Here is a 20,159-nt window from a genome sequence, read left to right on the forward strand (position 1 = left end):
AAAAATGCAAGTATCAAAGATAGAGGACTAGGAACCAAACAGTGGGGACTGGCCTGGAGGGGCGCATGTGCCTACAATCCCTAGCTTTCCGTTCCTGCTGCTGCTGCTGCTGCTGAAGCTCAGGCCTCCTACACCCACACCAAATATCCTGCCTCCTACTGCCTGAATATTCCTCATAAAATAGAGCTCAGATTACAAACACTGCAAAAATTGTACTGATTTCCACATCTACAGGACATGGCCCAAATGACTTAGTGTACTTAGCTCCCACTTCTTTCCAGCTATGCAACACCCCACTAATGTCTCTCACACACATGTTCTAGTCTGGGCAGGTTACCCAGACTTTAGGATACTTTTGGACCTGCTTTTGATTCTGCCAAAGGACAGACAAGGTGAAACCCTATCTGCCCTGTCAGATACAGCAACAGAACTACTCACGACTAGCTTCCCCAACTGAAAGTACTCTATCTTTATATGCTGTTCAAAATAAAGTTGCTCAAACACTACAGAAAGATGGTCACTCTCAGTAACTTCTTGGGGATCTCAAGGTAATGCTCCTATGACTATTCAAATTCTCACTTGCAGAACCAGTAAACATCAGAAATCGTTACACTTTCCTAGACACAGCAAGATTATGTCTAGTTACTGCAGGTTTCCCCAGCCAGGCCCCTGTGGTCCCAGCCCACGCTCCAGAGCCAGCTCAGCCCTAAGCCATCTCCTGAGCATGCCCCACTATGAGCTTTGTTTCTGAAAGCCATGCAGTGGCCAGACTGTTGCTGCTTTGACACATATACTAGAGGCCCTCTGAAGAGGGGCAATAAACTCAGGATGAGCAACTCAGAAAACCTGGGAGAACAAGCCCTTCCTTCTTAGATCTGTTCCCATAATCAGCGGCACAGCAGACAAGGAAATCTCTCACTGGATTTTAACTGGTCTCTACACCTATATGCTATGGTCCAAATGACTTAGTATGACTAGTTCCCATTTCTTTCTTTCCAGCCATACAACACCCCACTCATCATTGCTGAAAGCAGAATGGAGCACTTGCCTTGAGACACTGACATGACCTGACCATATATCATGAGGCACCCTCTCACACAGAAAGTTAAATGTATAGAGATTATCCTCACCCCTCTTGAAGAACTATTCCACAAAAGCAAGGAAGCAAAAGAAGACCCACAAGATTTCTGTCTTCTGTTTTTCTCACTTTTGAACATCATAGATTCATAATCTACCAGCCTAACCTTTGTATAAGGCTAAGTTACAGGTGCCATTTGGTTGCTTTTTGTTTTTTTTAAAGATTCATTTATTCACTTATGCATTGAAGAAATGGCCAGAGTTGTTGGGGGTGAGAGGATTCACCAGAGACAGAGTGGGGAGCAGAACAGGTAGACTGAAATACACTGCTGAGGGGAGCAGCGGGTGAGACAGGAGAAGTCTGCTGTGCCATGTGGGTCAGGGGATCAGACTCATGATGCAGTGGCTGGCGATAGCTTGACAGTGTTGACTTCAACCCCTGCACCATTAGGGAGGTCCTGCCATTTGGTTTTCTAAGATATTTTGAGCTCTCCTCCCTCCCGTTTGCCACACAGGAGAGCTGGACGATGGCCTGCCAGTCTCTCTTTAACTCCTGACACCCACACCTCACTCTGGATTTTGTCCCTTCATGTCATTTCTGGGTCAGATGAGGACTCTGCCCTAAACAATACTAACATGAGCTTGAAGAGCAAAGCTTATAAAAACTGACTTGGACTGTATCTCCGTGCAAAATAAAAAATTTAGGTCACTATACAAGCAACTATCAGAGTACAAAATATGATTGTGCAAAAAAAGTTACTGTACCAGTAACTTAAGATTATAAACAGCCGTGAGGCCTACACAATCAACAGGGGGACTCTTCAAAGAACATGAATAGTCATAGACTCTATTTACCTGTACGGACACCACCTGGTCGTTAAATCATCCTCCACCCTCTCACAGTTCAGAGTCGGTCTCTACCTTCTTCGTCCGCCCCTAACATGCTGTACTTTTCTTACTGCTTTTATCATCTCCTATTTCATAGTACCTACACTGTGTAGTTCTGGTCTCTACTGCTTCTTGAGGGCAGCGAGTACAGTGTTCATCTCAGTACTGCCAACAGCACTTGAAATTGTGCTCTTCATAGACACTATCTGCATATACTATGAAGTCAAATGTGCACATCACACAAGGCCAGCAGATGAACAACAGAACAACAAAGATCACTACCGAGACTGAATGTTACCTAGATGACATACTGGATGATCCTTGGAGAAAAAAGAGTAAACGGAAGAGAGCTAGAGAACTCAGAAGGCGCGCACGGCTTCCAAGCAGTATACATGTGCTTGCCTACGAAAATGAGAACAGACACAACTTCTCACCCGCATAGAGACAACTTAGGCTGAGCACTGTCACATCTTGCAGACGAGAAGGGTTGAGAGGTTCCAACACAGGTAGAGAGAGAGTATCCAGTGCCATGGTTACATCAATCACCAGCGAGTGAAAACTGGAACATAACACAGCAGAAGATTAAAAAACGTCTTCAAATCATTTCTTCTACAATGTGATAAAGTCAGGATGACATCAAAAGGAACCAGTTTCTCTCTCTGCGAGCAGCATCAGAATGTGAAGTACATGCACACTGGCGCACCGTACCCATTACGAACAGCAGTGGCATCGGCTACTGTCGCTGGCATGATGAAGAAGGAATTGGCCAACACTGCATCCTGAAACCGGTTGATGTAGCGCAGGAAGTAAGGCAGGTTCAAACACACACGCAGCAACTTCTCAGAGCCACCTGGATTAATGAAAGGCTCAACCTTACAAACAAGATATGTCTGCTGCTTGATTCTTGTACACTTAAGGAATTTTTGAAAGCAGAGAAACCAGCCTTTTGACAATGATCAATCTTACCAAGCTCTTGAAGACTAGCCACATTCTGAGCTATGAACACATTCTTGGTTTTGATAGCAGAGGCTTGATCTGTGGATGACTGTTCATCATTTTCCCCTTCCGCCTGAAAAGAAACAAAGAATGTGAGAGGCCTGGAAGACACTATGTGTCTCTGCCCTGGAATTCAGAAATAAAATGTCCCAAATTAGTAGCAGCACCTTGGACATATGTTCCAGTTAACAAGGGATAGCTTCTCTCTGTGGGAATACATAACACAAGTTATTGTCCCCAAGAGGGAAAATATACTTTAAAAAGTGTGTGTGCACATGCATGCAAGGGGGAGTGTGGTGTGTATGTGTCTGCCAACTGGTAAAAGTAATTCTGTGGAAAAGGGAAGATGCTCTTTGCTATGTTCCTCTGCCCTAAAAAATGGAATGGTAGTCAAAATTGTAGTCACTCGACAAAAGGAGTTGGGGTTTTGCTTCCATTTGCCTTGAATTCACCGATCTTGTTTCTGACATAGGCGTGTAAGACCATTTAACATCACCGATATAAAGTACATTTGTTACTTTTTTCTAATATTATCTTAAGTCCCACAAGGTAAGAACATTCCACTGAAGTAACTCACCGGAGTCTGTGGACCAACAGGAGGTGATGCTACAGTTCTAGGATTAAAAACTGATGTCAGCTGGTTCAAAAAATTCATCTGTACTTCCTTCTGCCTCAGCTCAGGGCTAACTGGAGAGGCCAGCTCTTTCTGATCTTCCACTGGGAAAAAAAAAAAGACACATACACGCAAAATAGATGAGTAAAGACAAAACAGGAAAACCCTGGGCAGAGAAGTAGCCAGTAACCAGTTGTGGCAAAAGTTCACCTACCATCCGAGAGTGTCTTCACTGTCTGAGGCAGCTTGGCCGATTTCATCATCGCTGTAAATGTGATTATTTCAGTTCTGTCTAGCCGGCTACAGCCAGTGCATAAGCCCTTGATCAAAAGAATCAAGTGTTTCTGAAAAGAAAAATTCAAGTATGTCTTTAAAAAGATCTGCTCTTTTGGGAACTGTATATGGCACAGGGTCTATTGTCACGTCAAAACTACAAATCAGGAAAGAACACTGAAACACAGACTGTTGGTCCTCAACCTGTACATGGTTCACACATTTGTCTTATTCTGATGGGCTTTTTTTCCTTCATTTGAAGTAATGTCAACTTTCTTTACGAAAGGTTGTGCATCCAAATCCAGAGTTTTTATCTGTACCAATAATTCACAAGATGGAACTGCGCTGAGCCTCCACTGCAATGGCCAGCTGTTACTGTGACTGGCCTTTCGGCTGAGTCATGAGACCTCTCAACACTTTACTCCCTGTGTTTGACCCGCCTCTCACCTGTAGCCAATCCTCCGCGTCCATGAAGTAACTTCCACAGCTCTCTCAAGAGTGGCAAATTAGAGCCTCAATTCAGACCACTGCTTATTTTTGTAAATAAAGTTTCATTCATTCATTTACATATTTTCTGTGATGCTTTCGCAGTACAAAGGAAGAGCTTAAAAGACAGACTAGTCACAGCAGACTGGACAACCCACAAAGGATTTACTAACTGGCCTATTACAGCAAATGTTTACCCCTTCTTTGCTCTGTCAGTCTTCCTCCATCAATTCCACTAATTAGGCATTTTTCCAACCTCAAAGTAAGGGCCAGAAAAGGCCCATCACTCACCTGAGACACAGCACAAGCCTCATCTGGATTCTCCAGACGCAGGAGAGAAAATTCAATCAGGACTTTACAAGCTGCTGCTACGGACTGAAGCTGATTCCGGGGAACTGAGAAAGAAATATGCTTTACTAAACTAGAGACTGCAAACATTCAACATATCAAACAAGTACCAGTATTCTGTCCAACATTCCCAGTATCATCCTATGACAGGAATTATTCAGGACCAACTACCCAACTACCCAAGGGGCAAACAAATGTATCTTGGCATTGACAAGCATCAATTTTTCTACATCAATTTATATTTACTAACAATCAAAATAACTGTAACTGAAAATACTTACATGACAGTACGTACCAGGCATTTCAATATATTTATTTATTTAATCCTAACTCAGCTCATTATTATTATTATCAATCCCCTCATATTTCTTTTTTTTAAACACACGTTTGTAAGAACAGAGTACTAAAAGACCTATCCGAGGCCAGAGTTAATTCAAACCCAGGAAGTCTAGCTCTGGAGGTCAAGCTCTTAACCATGGTAGTAATTCTCTTTCTCATAGGTTCTAAATGCCTTTCTGCAGGTTCTTACAAAAAGTTTCTTCAATACAAAAATGATTCTTTCACTAGTGAACAGCACTGGACACTGAAATACTACTCAACAACTCTATGGTTTCCTTTCTGTTTACTTGCTTAGCAAACTAAATACGCCAATAATCAGAATTCTCCAGAACTGTCTGGGGATTGAAAAATAAAATGAAAAGACAAAATTTTTTTTCTAGGCAGATTAACCATTTTTTAAATTATTTTATTTTAATGCTTTCTTTTATTTTAATATACTAGTTTATTTTACATCATTTTGTGCCTTTTTCCATCTCAGTTGTAATCCCATGGGCTTCCCATCACCAAATCACCCATGGAAAACACAAAATTTTTTAAGGGCTTGGCCACTTTTGGGGTGTAAAACTTTCTAGAAATAGGGACCCGTGTTGAAATCCCTTCACCTACCAAAGAGAAATCACTTTCTCTAAAAACAAGTAAGTGAGAGAGCTTTGGTTAGTGGCTGCAACTCCAGGCTATTATCTACCCACCCCCAAAGAAATTAGCACACTAGTAATTACATGTGTGAAATGAGTGAAATATTTTCATTGAGGTAAGGAAAGTAAACTCAATGGTTAGGCAGCAAGTGTCCAAGCCTTGTAGTTTTTAAATCCCACTGGCTGCTAAGGTTGGGAACTTCCGGCACCTATCAGGCTGACAAGCGCCTCCACTCTGGGCGCACAGGGAGGAGCGCTAACACACAGACATTAACTAACTGTTCAGGCAGCTTAACAAAGGGGTACCCAAGAACCCATTCGCCAGCCCCAAGAGGAGCACAAGAGTGGATACATACTGAGGCTGCAGACTGTTGTAATATAGTGTGTGGAAAGCGCAACGAAAGATGAGTAGAACGGCTCGTACTGCTTCTCGTGATGCAGGATTTCTGATTCACTGCAAAGAAAGCAACCCAGTCAGCACTCACTCAGTGTTTACTGTCCACTAGAGCCACTTTAGAGGCCCTGCCTCATTTTACCCTTACGGCAATCCTACTTGTTAGGCACTGTTACCATTCATACAGTCAAGACTGGGGAAATACAGATTGGAGAATACTTAAAATTAAATACTTTCTTCAACACTAAAAGGCTTAATAAGTGGCAGGGGCTAATCAGAAACATTTTCAAACTCACTTAGAAATAAAGAAATGCAAGTAAGGATGTAACAGGATATCAAAGTATTCAGTATTACTGATTGCAAAGACCACAGGCTCACAATGCCATGTGGCAGCCAACAGAAGACAGACTATTCTGAGAGGTCTCAGTTGTAGCAGCCCATTCTGAAAACCAAAAATAGTCTAGTCTATGATGCAAAAAAAGGGGGAAGCACTCAAAGTGATTTGATTTGATCAGTGTTAAATTCAAAGTTCACTGCTACCAGGGCCCCCGCTTCCTTGATGTAGGGCCACAGTTAGAGCCAACAAATGTAACCATGTCCCTTATCTTGAGCTAAGCCTCCTTCTGTAAAACTCTGGAGGCTAAGCTGGATATTTACTTCTTTCTCTGCTTCAATCAGATGCTAACCTACAATCCATGAAAGCAGATAAGCACAAGACTAAAATGTATTTATTAACAGGAAGAGAGTGATGTAGGTAACCAGTTTTCTAGGTGAGTTAATTCTCCAACAGGAAGTATCAGCCTGGGAAGGGAAATATAAACACAGTCAGGGGTCACTAAAATCAGACTACTCACTTACCTCCCAACTCAACACAGGAGTCAAAAGACAATTTCAACATTCAGAAGGTGCCAACATCAGAGGTAAATCACCTCAAGCAACACCAAGAGTCTAGAGTTGCAAACACTTTGCCATTTAGGGATTTTTCAAGGATATATGAGTATACATCAAAGATCAGTTCCTTGTTTGGGAATTACCTTTTGCCAAGAAAAAATATTTATGAAGTACCTACTATGTACAAAGACCTTCCTGCCCACCAAAGATCATGTTTCCCTATTTTGCAGAGGGAGAAAAGGGAGGAAACAAAACCTCTGAACAGCAAGTAGAACTCAAAAGTTTCTGGTGACCACCACGCTGCTAAACATCACATCATCTCAGCAGAAAACACCCTACACTAAAAATCCCGTTTCTACCTCACACACTTAGTTACTCTTTACTTTCATCCCTGTTTTTTTTTCCCACGTATGATTCCCATAATACGTGTTTTCCCACTCTGTGCTTTGATGCTGGGTGTTTTTTTTTTTTTAAAGATTTATTTACTTATGCACACAAGAACTGGGGTACAGGCCAGAGATGCAGGTAGTGAGAGGAGTCACCAGAGACAGAGCGGGGAGCAGAACAGGCAGATCGACTGAAACACATGGCTGAGGGGAGCAGTGGGCAATACAGGAGAGGTCTGCTGCGCCCTGTGGGTCACCCCCCTGGCCAGGGATGGAACTCGTGCTGCAGTGGCTGCCGACAGCGTCACAGTGCTGCGCTTTAATGTGTTGCACCACCAGGGAGACCCCGGGTGTACTTTGACACTATACTCAACGAGTTATTTACCTTCTCTGATTTCAGATACTCAGAGCACTTACCAGTTTTTTCAATTAAACAGGCTTACCAAAACTAAGAAAAACTGCCAAAGGGTGAACTTACTCTGCTGTTTTCATTCCCATTCAGATAATGATTATCCAAAATATTGGAGTAAATTCGACTAGTTGTCTGGTTGAATACTGCTCCCCTGATTAAACAAACCCTATTTATTGCCCTAGAAATACACAACTGCCTTACTCTAATACAGAAACCAGAAAAATGCACTTTGCAGAAAGACGGACAGCAGAGGGGAAAATGGAGCAATCTTGAGTTTTACTTAGGACAACTCAAGATAAACCTGGATAAACTGGTTCTTAAAATGACTTGGAGGAAGAGACATGTGGTCCTGTGGCCCAAAGGACAGCACGGTATCTCTTGATTTTAAAACAAAGATGTGCATGAGTCACCAAATAAAGATGCACTTCTATACTCCCTGGTCCCATCCCTTGTTCCTCAGGAATCTAACACCAAAAGGTGCATAGAAAAGAAAAAAAAAACAGAACAAAGGCAGTAAGTCAGTAAAGGATAAGAATGAAGAAACTGAAGGCAAAGCTAACACAGAGGAAGAAAAATAGGAAAACTTAAAAGGCAAAAAATAACGCCTCTTCTCTGGTCCTTCAAACTAACTTCCTTAATCACCTGCTGACTCTAACCAACACTGCAACAGCAATAATGAACATGAAATGCTGAGAAAAGATATGGAATCTGAGGTTTTTCTATTCCATCTATTGCATCACTAAAGAAACATGATGCAGACACCAGGAAACAGCAGCTAAGCAGCCAGGTCAGAGAAATCCAATTTGATATCTAAGTAAAAAAAAAAGAACCAGTTAGGGTCCAGAAGTATCTTTATAAGGAAGAGACAGAAATCTGAGAGGGGGCCCTCCCTGGTGGAGCAGGGGTTAATGACACAGCATTATTAAGCTATTGCCGGCCACTGCAGCATGAGTTTGATCCCCAGCCAGGGAGCTGACCCACAAGGCGCAGCAGAGGTCTGCTGACCTCTGCTGTCTTGCCCACTGCTCCCCTCAGCTGTGTATCTCAGTCAGCCTGCCTGTTCTGCTCCCCACTCTGTCTCTGGTCAATCTTCTCAACCCCCACACCTCTGACCTACAGTCCAGCTCTTGTGTGCATAAATAGATTTAAAAAAATAGTAGTAATGAGACATCTGAGAGGGCGACATAAAGGACTGAGTACTGCCTCCCTTCTCCCTAGGATAGCACAGTATTCACACTGTTTTTGAACTGTGGAAACTCCACAGACTACTTTCCCCTGATCAGATTCATCAATTTCCAAGTACAGAATCCAAAATCCCCATACCCATGAAACAAGTGTAATGAATTACATTCATTTATACACACACACACACACACACACACACTCACATCACAAACATCTCCTGTGTCAGAGCATCTAATACGTGCCAGCCAAAGTAAAGCTTTCTGATACATCTCACTTTTGACAAACCAATGATGAACGTGACACTAAAACAAAGAAACATTAACATGAGGCCTAATCTCATAATTAAACTCTACTGCCTGGTAGGAGGCATTTCTTTTTCTGTAGGTCAATCTCAAGAAAAGGACAGTCACGTCAGTGCATCTCCTCCTCCTCTTTAAAATTTTGGCAATGACTGTGCATTATCTAATGGGGATGACGTAACAACTTCTCCCTTCCCAAGTACCTCTCTTTGGCCTAATTTTTTTTAAGTGCCTATATTTTTTTCCTTTTAAAGACTTATTTATTTATGCATATAGAACTGGGGAACAGGCCAGAGGTGCAGGGGTGGTAAGAGGATTCACCAGAGACACAGTGGGGAGCAGAACAGGCAGACTGACTATGTACACTACTGAGGGGAGCAGCAGGCAGACAGGAGGGGTCTGCTGTGCGCCTGTGGGTGAGCTCCCTGGCCAGGGATCGAAGTCATGCTAAAGCAGCCACAGCTAGCTTCATAGTGCTATGCTCTAACTGGCCTAAATTTATCAAACAGTGAGGAAGCAGTCTCTCAAAGAGATTTTATCACCTATGAAGCCAAGATAGAGTGGAAGGATTGGCTCGGGGTAAAAGGGACTTTTTTGGCACTATAGTCAAGTAATGCAGTTGACAACCATGCTCATCAACACATCCTGCAGTTGAGAAAGGAAACTGTTTAACAGTACCCTTAATCATGGCTATATTCCACAATTATATTAATTAATCCCACATATATGTTGTGGGATTAAGCATGTATCAAACTAGTTCTAGGTCCAATTTTGGTCCAGAAAAGTTCATTTTAAATCTTTACTAAAGCAAGCTACCAACAGGAAGTAGAAATGAAAAGTGAACTCTCCTTTAAGAAAACTCAAGTATCTTTTTCTTTTGAAAATCTTAATGACACTTTGGAGACTATGCTTCCCAATTTATCCATGCCAATCTATATAGCCTTTGTTTAACTATTTGGTTACAAGATCAAATTTATAAAACAGCATCAAAACCTAGTAATTTTTTAATCTAACTTTCCCTCAAACCAAAAGGTTAATTTCAAATATAAAATTATGAAAAAAATCGAGACAGGCAATAGACACGGCAGATACTAAGGTATCTCTCAGGGAATGTGTCATGATCCCCAATAGTCAAAAGGAAATTCAATGGATGAGCAAAATGCCAAAAAGAGAGAGCTGGCATGAGGGAGGCAGGATGTCAGAAAGGGAAGCCGAAAATAGAAGACTACAACAGAAAAACAGAAGATCCCTGGAGGCAAGGAAGAACAGTCAGGCAGGCACTGGAAAGAAGAAATAGGATAACTGCAAAAGTAAAGGAGAAGCCAGGCACCTAACCCTGGTTAGCAGCAAAAAGTCATCAGTACCCTATACCTCACTGACTGTAACTTGACATTGAAAAAATTCTTCCACAATCCTCATACCCTTATTTCATATTTTTTTTGAAAGGCAAGTAGAACTTCTGAGAAGTATTAATGGCAGGATACTAATCTGTTACTTCTAAACCAGGAGTTGACAAAGGACAATTCAAACAGCAACGAGCTTTGTACAACCATTTAAGAATGGTTTTTACATTTGAGGGAACTGAATATAAATCAAAGCGATTTATCTTGTGACATGAAATATGAAATTCCCATTTCAGTGTCCATAAGAAAAGTTGTGTTCTTTTACATACTGCGTATGATTGTTTCCACCAATCAATAGCCAAGCCAATGAATCCACAGAGAAACCACATAGTCAGCAAATATTTACTAGCTGGCCCTCCACTGTGCCACCCTTCACTCCACACCAAAATGAACACTTGATAAATTTAGTTCTTTCAACTATAAAGAAAGCCAAGTATTTCTTCTGGAATGTTTCTTAAGATCATACTCTTCTCATAGAGCCTGAAGAGGGCACATAATAGGTTTTCAAGTTAACTATGGCACAAAAACCAGATCAGATTTCAAGGATCTTCCCTTACAATAAAAGTGTTACTGAACAATTGTCAGTTTGAACATCTTTTCTAAACCATAAGAGAGGTCTTACCAGTGTCTATAAACACAGGCAACTCCTGATTATTTTAGCTAATCCAGGTGAAGGAAGGCCCATTAACACAAAGCCAAATTTAAACTCAGTTTTATGTACTTGGTTTGGTTCCTCCCACAGGTTGAACCTACTGTTGTAGTTTAAACTAATAAGAACAACTATACTTGATCTTAGATAAAAGACTAAGATGTAAGATGTATAACTATTACAGTTTGCAGCTTCCGAATACCAGATGTACTGGGGAGTGTCAACAAATGGCTTTATAACCGACTGAGTCAATGTCCATAGAAACACAAAAGCAAGTGTTCTTTGAAAGAAAAAAAAGGTGGAGGGCCCTCCCTGGTGGTGCAACAGGTTAAAGCAAAGCACTGGGAAGCTCTCCCAAGCCACTGCAGCACGAGTTTGCTCCCCAGGCCAGGTGGTGACCCACAGAGCACAGAGCAGACCTCTCCTGTCTCACCTGCTGCTCCCCTCAGCAGTGTATTTCAGTGGATCTGCCTGTTCTGCTCCCCAGTCTGTCTCTGGGGAATCCTCTCACTCTCCACACCTCCAGCCTGTACCCCAGTTCTGTAAGCATAAGTATATCTTTTAAAAAAAACTAAAAGGTGGAATTATTGATTAGTAACACTATGAGTACACTTCCGAAAAATACCACTAATCCAAATGTTTTTAAAAATAAAAGGACTTATAATTTGAGAGCAGGATCTTTAATACTTGCTTGCATCAGAACCACCTTGGCTTAATGATTAAACGGGAAAATCTATCTGTGTGAATTAACTGTTAAGTTACAAAACCCAACCGTTATTTCATTTTCTAAAGCACCATAAATCTAACAAGCACTACAACAAACAAGCATGAGCCTCCCCTGAGTAGTAGTGGCAAGCCCTAACCTTCTGAATAACATTTAGATATATCCTCATCAGTATGAAACTAAAACGACCTAGTTTGGGGGGGAAGGAGGGCGGGTGGAGCGTGGAGAGGGAGGTGCTGACGTAAGTTCAGAGAAAAATCAAAGTGAGTCTAGCTTTAAAAAGCATATCCACCATTAAACTAACGAGAAGACTCTCTGAGCAAAGTCAGCCAGGAGCAGACACTGCTATCCCGCTTTTCTCCTATCAACAAACTCTCACAATCTAAGATTGTACACAAAACCCAAACCACATAAAAACAATACTTGCATTTTTTAAGTCCAAAAGTATTTTACGGGTACCACTCTATGCGAAGATGATCTCTGTAACTAACACTAAAATATTTTTCATCAAAATCCGCTACAGCTGAAATATACAGTAAGTACAACCTGAAAAGGTCATTAATGGTCATTAGGGCTTCAAGCTACACAAATAGCCGGCGGTCCCCCACTGCTTACACCACCACCAAGGCCATTACTGAATTCTGCAGCAGGTCACCAATTTTAACATCGGGCTCCATTCCCGCCCAGCCCAGGGGCAGGAGTGCGGGCAAGAAATGCAAACTCATCAGTGCTCCGACCTTAACATCGGGGGCGGCCCCGGAGACAATCCTCTGGGGGCGCGAAGCATCTCAAAGCCACTCCCAAATGTGCCAAAGCCACTCCCAAATGTGCCCCGCCACGCCCACCCGAGAGGGCATCCTCAAAAGTTTCGGTCCGGAGGGAAATTGAGGCACAGATGATTTACACGCGTTGAAGAACGGTGCCCCGGACCAGCCCTAGTCTTCCAAGGCCGGGTAACCCCGAAGACGTGGCGGGGACAGAGGTCCCCCGATTCGCAGGAGGCGCCGGGAAAGCGGGTGCAGAGGATCCAGCCCGACCTCCTTTCCCCTCCCCCTCCCAGAGCCCGCCCCGCCGGAGCCGCCGCCCGGTACCTCTCGATGACTGAGGCCACCAGCTGCGGCAACTCCTTCATCTCGAAGGCGGAATAGGACGCAGACAGCAGGGGCCGCACCGCCACCTCCCAGCCCAGGGTCGTATCCGCTCCCGTCGCCGGGGCCCCAGGCGCCGGCACCGCTGCCACCGCCTCTTCGCCGCCGCTCGTCGCCATCTTCCGTCGTACTACTGCGGCTCCCTCCGGGGGCTTGCCACCGGCCCAGCGCCGCCTCCCGGGAGGGGGCGGAAGTGACGCAATCTAGCGTCAGACTGCGCGACTCAGTCACCGTCCAAAACACGCGACGCGCGCGACGACCTCCTGTCTTTCCCCGAAGTACGTGACACCGCGCGGGGGCGGGCAGAAGCGCTGCGCCTGCGCGAATCTGGACCCGAGGTCAGGGCCGGGAATCTTTAAACTCTGCGCCTGCGCGCTAAGCGCCTGTCGCAAAGTCCACGGCACTGTGGCTTCCTGACTGACCCCCAGGTAGGTGAGTCTGGAACTCAGTTTCAGTTGCAAAGACTAGGGCAGAGTAGACTGGGCATCTGCACACATAGACGAGGTTCGAGACTGCTAAGGGCGAGAAGAGGCCGAAACCTAACCCGCTGCTCCTTCCGCTTGTGTTCCGGTAACAGCGATACTACAGCGCCTCACCCCCTGTGAGGCGCTTGGTGCTCACACCGCTACTCGCCATTATTTTAATGAGTTTCCACAGGATGTGCGCTAACTGCTGGTTCTTGTAACTTTGTAAAAGCTTAAGAACGTCTTCCACTTAGCGCTCCAATATTCTCTTAGTTTATATTACCCTCATTAGTATAGTAGCTGGCATTTGCATCACTCTGCCATCTGTCACTTAGTTTCATTTTCCGTTTTCCTACTAGCAGAGAAGACAAGCATTTGTTTAAAGGGAGGCTGGGACTAGGGCTAGGTTTTCGCCGATAAATATATCAGGGTACCAGAGCTTAGAGGACAAAGCAGCTGGATTCGAGGAAAGGTATTCTCTGCGAGCCCCTGGGACAGCCGTGGGTGTGCGATCTAGATGGTGGACGACGACGGGCTCATACATTTTTCACAGGAAATGTAGAGACGGCTTGAAACTCTTGAAGCCCTGAAAATCTCCCAAGTTTTGAGGGAGTCCCTTTTGTTCCCAGTGTCGTGCTGTTCAAGTTGCTACCTGGTGATCAACCAGCTCTTAAGTTAAAATTCAGTCAAGCGTAGTCTTGGAGAGAGTTCTCTTTAGTGTCTTGCTTGTATTGGAATAAGTTTCCAAAACTGAAAAAATATGGAAAATGAAAGACAAGCGGAGGAAAAAAACTTAGCATCGCACAGCAAATACTGCACTATTTCAAGATACTGAACCAGAGGCCTAAAGAAAAGCTGTGGAGACCAGGAGTTGTATAGTGCCTCTTGGGACATTAATTTTTTATACTAAAGGACATTTAATCTGTAGTAGTTCTTTGGTGCCGTCCCATAAGTAATAAAAGACCAAATGTTCCAGACCCCCCTCTTGCCCCACCAGCTACTGCAACTGTGAGAGAAGGAAAGAAATCAGAGGAAGACATGTATATTTTTACTATTTCTGGCTCTCAGATTTGGAGAAAGCACTGTGGGTAAAGAGCTTTCTTTATAAATAGTGCATCAATGTCAGCTGGCAGTTCCTTTTTGGGTTGCCACAAAGATTTAGAAGAGCCTCTGCCTTCTAAATTTAAATAAATGAATAGATAAATAGGAGCTTTTTACAGGCTACTAAACAAGCTTCTCATACTATGGTGCATAAAATAAGAATTCTAAAGAATAGTAATTCTTAAAATTATTAGCCAAGAAATACTTGTTCGTTCTCATCCCAAATAGCTGGTAAGAACTAAATGAAATTTTAGGACTGATACAGGAAAGATGTTGCAGCCATGTTGGAAGAAAAGCAGTGATAGCTAAGTGGTTTAAAGTTAAGTGTGGGAATATAAACTAGGAGGAAGCAGGAGGAGCATTTGGGGGCTGAAAAAGTTCTGTCGACATGAATCATCATTACATGAAAACAGAGTATTTCTGAGCTACAGATTTGTAATACACACACATAGGTGGTTATAAATTAACTCTGCAGTCTACAAGTCAGTGTCAGTTCAGGAAATTTTATTGTCAGTTCAAACACCTGGAGTCTTTTGTTACAAAAACTTTCCTCTTAGTGTTACTTGAAACAGATCTGAAGAGACACTGTGTTTAGAAACAAGCAGCAGAGTAAACAACAGCTAGTGGCTCCGGCTGCCAGCAACGTTCTCAGGCTTTTACAAAGTAACAAGAAGCAGTAGTTGGTGCATTCTGTGGAAACTTGCAATGCAACACCCTACTATAAACTCCTTTTGGTAATTCATAAGGAACAGAGATTTGTTTTTAATACCAAGGTTAATATAATAAAAGCCTACTTCAATTTAGAAATATGCTAAATTCATTGCAACCCACAAGTATTAAAGATCTTTACCATACTACATCTTATATGAATTCAAAACAAAATATTTCTTGTAGTCTTGGTTTTAAGTCATTTTGGCAATTGTGTAGCTAATAGAATAGAATGCCAGTTTTATAGAATAACAGGATCTCAAACACAAGATCCAAAATGTAGCTGAAGAGTGTGCAGTAAACTGATTCTCTCCCTTAGCTCTGTTACTGCCATGGCCAAGTTTGTACTTGAGATTGACAGAGAAGATGCCAGAGAAGGATAAAGCATGTGTGATCAAATGTTAACACTTGGGGTATCTGAGAATTCTTTATACTATCCTTGTAACCTTCCCATGAATCTGAAATCATGTAAAAATTAAAAGTCAAAAGATGGAAGTACATGGCGATTGGGGTGGGCACAGTATGGTAACAGTCACCAAGGTGAAAAACACCTGCAACCTGTACAATGTTGCAAACCAGTGTCACCTCGGTGCAAAAGTCAATAGGAAAAGTGCTTGCAAATACTCTGCATTATGATTAGGACAACATGATTTAGCGGAAGGGAAGTAATACAGCCAAAGCCAGGGCAAGAGGAGTAAGTGGTTAGTGTCCTCTAGCATTTGGGAGAGGGTGGCAAAGACAAGCCGTCTCAGCCAGCAGAAGTGAACATTCTGGTTTCCTGCTAAAAACCAAACCCTAAAAAAAAAAAAAACTCATACACTGGCTGTCACATCCCCATTCTAACTCCCTGATGCCCAAGCAAACTTATATTTTAAACTGTTATATTTTAAACTTTTCCATAGGAGAGAATATAGACTCCAGTTAGGAAGACATTAAGTTCTCTTTGCAGTGACAGTCTTATTGACAACAAACTGCCATTCTGGTTTATCTGCCTGCTAGTCTAGCTTATTTTATCAGTTATATACAGTATCACCAAAATCTTTTTAAAAAGTACCATGAAACTTAGTAAGTCAATGTACCTTTGAAGTGTATTTTTGCTTTCTTTACTTGCACTCAGAATGCACTTAGGCAACAGGAGACATGAGTGGACTTGGGTAGGTGCCTCCCTGGTGGCACAAGGATTAACAGTGCTATCAAACTGCCGCCAGCCACTGCAGCATGAGTTCTATCCCCAGCTGGCCAGGGAGCTGACCCACATGGCTCAGCAGACCTCTCCTGCCACACCCACCACTCCCTTCCACAGTATACTTCAGTAGATCCGCCTGTTCTCTCCCCACTGTCTCTCGTGAATCCTCTCACCTTCCCCACCTACCCCACGCATATCTGGCCTACAGCCCAGTTCTTGTATGCATAAATAAATCTTTTTAAAAAGTGGGCTGTTGGGCCCTCCCTGGTGGCGCAGCGGGTTAAAGCACTGCACTAAGAAGCTGAAACCACTTCCGCATGAGTTCGATTCCCGCCTGCCCCGGAGGTGACCACATGGCGTGGCAGACCTCTCCTGACCCGCCCACTGCTCCCCTCAGCAGTGCACTTCGTCCATCTGCCTGTTCTGCTCCCCACTCTGTCTCTGGTTAAGTCTTTCGCCACCCCTGAGTCTCTGGCCTGTACCCCAGTTCTGTATGCACAAATAATAAATCTTTAAAAAAAAAAAAAAGTGGCCTGTCGTGTAAGTCTGTGGCAGTTTTATAAGGCTACCTTCTCTACTTCTCAGTATAACAGGTGAGAAATGTATATAAGCCTTAGAACTCATGGGGAAATGGTTTCTTGTCAAGACATCAGTGAACACCACACACTGACTCTTCATAGTGAGGAGATAACATCTCCTTGGTTACTAGATGGTCCACATGAGGTAAGATAGACTTCTCTGGAAGGATATTTGAGCTCATAAAAGTCTCTAATGAAGTAACACTTAAGAGTTGCAACCTTGAGGTCCCTCCCTAGTGGTGCAAAGGGTTAAAGCATAGCACTATGGGGCTACTGCAGCTCCTGCAGCCTGAATTTAATTCCCCGGCCAGTGGGTGACCCACATGGCATGGCAGACTTCTCCTGACACTGCTCCCCTCAGCAGTGTATTTCAGTCAGTCTGCTCCCCACTTTGTCTCTGGCGAATCCTCTCACCCCTCCTGCACCTCTGGTCTGTACCCCAATTCTGTGTGTATAGATGAATAGATCTTTATTTAAAAAAAAAAAGGAATTGCAATCTTGTGTTGTGACCACCAAAAAAAAAAAAAAAAAGCCAATCCAATCCATATTATCACTATTTTTGGAAAGCCCTCCATGATATAGTGTCAGTGATAAAATCAAGTTGCAGAATGTTATATTAATTACATGGAGACTTACCAAATGGTTCGGTGGTTAGGAAAATGGAGGGGAGGGAATGAGCTAACAGGGAAATTTGCCTTAAATTCTTTGGCACTTTTTTTTCTTTTAGCCTTTTAAAATAAAGAACTTGGTGACCAAAATTTAAGCAGTTCATTTATCTAGAATACCAGTCTTTCTATACTGAAAGACAACTCAGCTGATTCCGCTCACTTTAAAAAAAAAAGTACACAGGTATCTATTTTGATTATGGAATAATAAGTAGTCTGTTTTTGAAATAATAAGATACTTGTTATAAGTATTGTTTTATAAAGCCAATCTGCACCTAGAATCTAAGTAATCCAAACTCTTTTTGGATATATAAACGTGTACATAAAAGCAAAAAGATGCCATCTCCTACCTCATGCCCTAAGACTTCTATGAAGAAGCTCTAGTCAGTTAGGGAACCACCTGCCAAGTAGCAAGTTTGTATTTAAGATAATGGGAAGTTCAGAAAAGCGTTACAATCCTTGAGAGTAACTGAAATAGTAAATGGATACATCATTCAGGAAGTTGTGTGGCTAGTAGTCAGGAAACAGCGGTCCTGAGTAGCCAGAATGAACAGGGAAGGCATGATGGAGTGGTTAAAAGATTTGGGAGAGGTCAGATTTTTGCAAAGGGAAAAAAAAAATTCCAAGTAAAGGATAGAGAAAGCTTAATCTCATGACTTAAAAACCAAATTTTAAGTGAGCAGAAACCAGAAATAAAGCTTTGGGATGATTCTGATCACTATAATTTATTTTATATGCCCTTGCAATTAAGACAGTAAAATTACCAATCTCAAATTTTCTAGCACAAAGACCTTGTAACCTATGCCCTTTAACAATGGAAACACGTTCAATCTTGCATTAACGTCTCCTAGATAGACTTTTAGAAGTTTAGTATTTTTTTCTATTGCTTTGATCCAAAACAAATTTAGATCATCTTTGTGAATACAAAGTGAAGATAAATTAGTTTAAAAAAAAGCAGAATTAAATAATATGATCAAGTTTTTAACATCTCTTAAAATATATCTAGCACCAAGCTGTAAAATCCATTCCTGAGAATAAGCTATGATAAAACACTATCCTCAAAGCCAGTATCTGGCTTAATCTAGGGGCTGCTTTTAGAGCTGTTTAAAAAAAAAAGCCCTCCTGGTGGCACTCCGAGTTAAAGTGAGCACTGTGACACTGTCTGCAGCCACTGCAGCACAAGTTGCATCCCAAGCGAGGGGGGGTGACCCGCATGGCACAGCAGACCTCTCCTGGCCCGCCCGCTGCTCCCCTCAGCAGTGGACTTCATCAGTCTGCCTGTTCTGCTCCCTGCTGTCTCTGGGGAATCCTCTCACCACCCCTGCACCTCTGGCCTGTACCCCAGTTCTGAATACATGAATAAATAAATATTTAAAAAAGGGATTGTAAATGAAGTCTCCACCACACATGGTCACACCAGTCACCTTTTTGCTATTCTCCTTTCTGCTCTCCGTTTCCTGTTCATTTTCATTTTATTATGTATCATTTGCATTTGTGCTTTTGTAACAAGGTGAAATACTAGCCTACAGCTATTCTGTCTTGCTAGATATGCAGGGGCCACATTTAGCAACCAGGTTAGCTGGGGAGAGAAATAACATTCTGTGAGACAGCTCTGAAGAAGAACCAGCAGTTGGTGAGGAAATGATGAAGACCTGTTGCTAGGAATATAAACTGGTCCGAAACAATGTGGAAGATCCTCAAAACATCAATAGAGCAACACACCATCTAGTGATCCCACTTCTGAGTACTTAGCCACAGGAAATGAAAACTGGGTTTTGGCAACATCTCTATGCCATGTTTATCACAGCATCACTCACAACAGCCCAGATAGTGAAACCACCCAATGCCTGTCCATGAAGGAGTGGGCAAAATGGTGTGCACATACAATGGCGTCACGTCGCCGTACAAGTTTATCTTGCCATTGGTGGCCACATGGACGAACCTGGAGCACAGTTATGTTCCTTGAGATAATGCAGAAAAAGTAATGTATGACATCATTTACATGTGGAAGATAAAAAAAAACCAAACCTGTAAATAAACAGTAAAATAAAATGATTGTGACAGGAGGCTGGGGATGGAGTGGAGGGTTAAGGAAGTCAAGGCAACACACCTGCTACAGCAGCAAATAAGCCCTGGAGACGTAACAAGACCTGCCACAGCAGTGACGGCATGTGCATACATCTGTGGCAGTGGCCCACTGCAGTGGGGAGCTATCAGAGTAACACGCTGGACACCCAAATGGACACAATGTTCAGTCCAGTTTACTCAAAGATAAAAGAAAGTAATGAGAGCCTGGCAGGCTATCTGGCTA

General features: G+C 42.8%; 1 protein-coding gene across 1 annotated transcript in view; it reads right to left on the bottom strand.

Moving 5' to 3' along the window:
• The window catches only part of UBR4 (ubiquitin protein ligase E3 component n-recognin 4), a 110,555-nt gene extending 97,290 nt beyond the window's left edge, over positions 1-13,265 (bottom strand). The window contains exons 1-8 of the mRNA XM_004679358.2: positions 13,090-13,265; positions 6,012-6,109; positions 4,625-4,728; positions 3,789-3,918; positions 3,539-3,678; positions 2,932-3,034; positions 2,674-2,815; positions 2,400-2,524 (exon numbers count right to left, since the gene is read on the bottom strand). Coding sequence (XP_004679415.1) covers positions 2,400-2,524; positions 2,674-2,815; positions 2,932-3,034; positions 3,539-3,678; positions 3,789-3,918; positions 4,625-4,728; positions 6,012-6,109; positions 13,090-13,265 — 1,018 coding nt within the window. The remainder of the gene's footprint in view (positions 1-2,399; positions 2,525-2,673; positions 2,816-2,931; positions 3,035-3,538; positions 3,679-3,788; positions 3,919-4,624; positions 4,729-6,011; positions 6,110-13,089) is intronic.
• Positions 13,266-20,159: the final 6,894 nt, after the last annotated feature.

The sequence above is a fragment of the Condylura cristata genome, unplaced genomic scaffold (genome assembly GCF_000260355.1).
Source record: "Condylura cristata isolate star-nosed mole 26May11 unplaced genomic scaffold, ConCri1.0 scaffold00008, whole genome shotgun sequence".
NCBI lineage: Eukaryota > Metazoa > Chordata > Mammalia > Eulipotyphla > Talpidae > Condylura > Condylura cristata.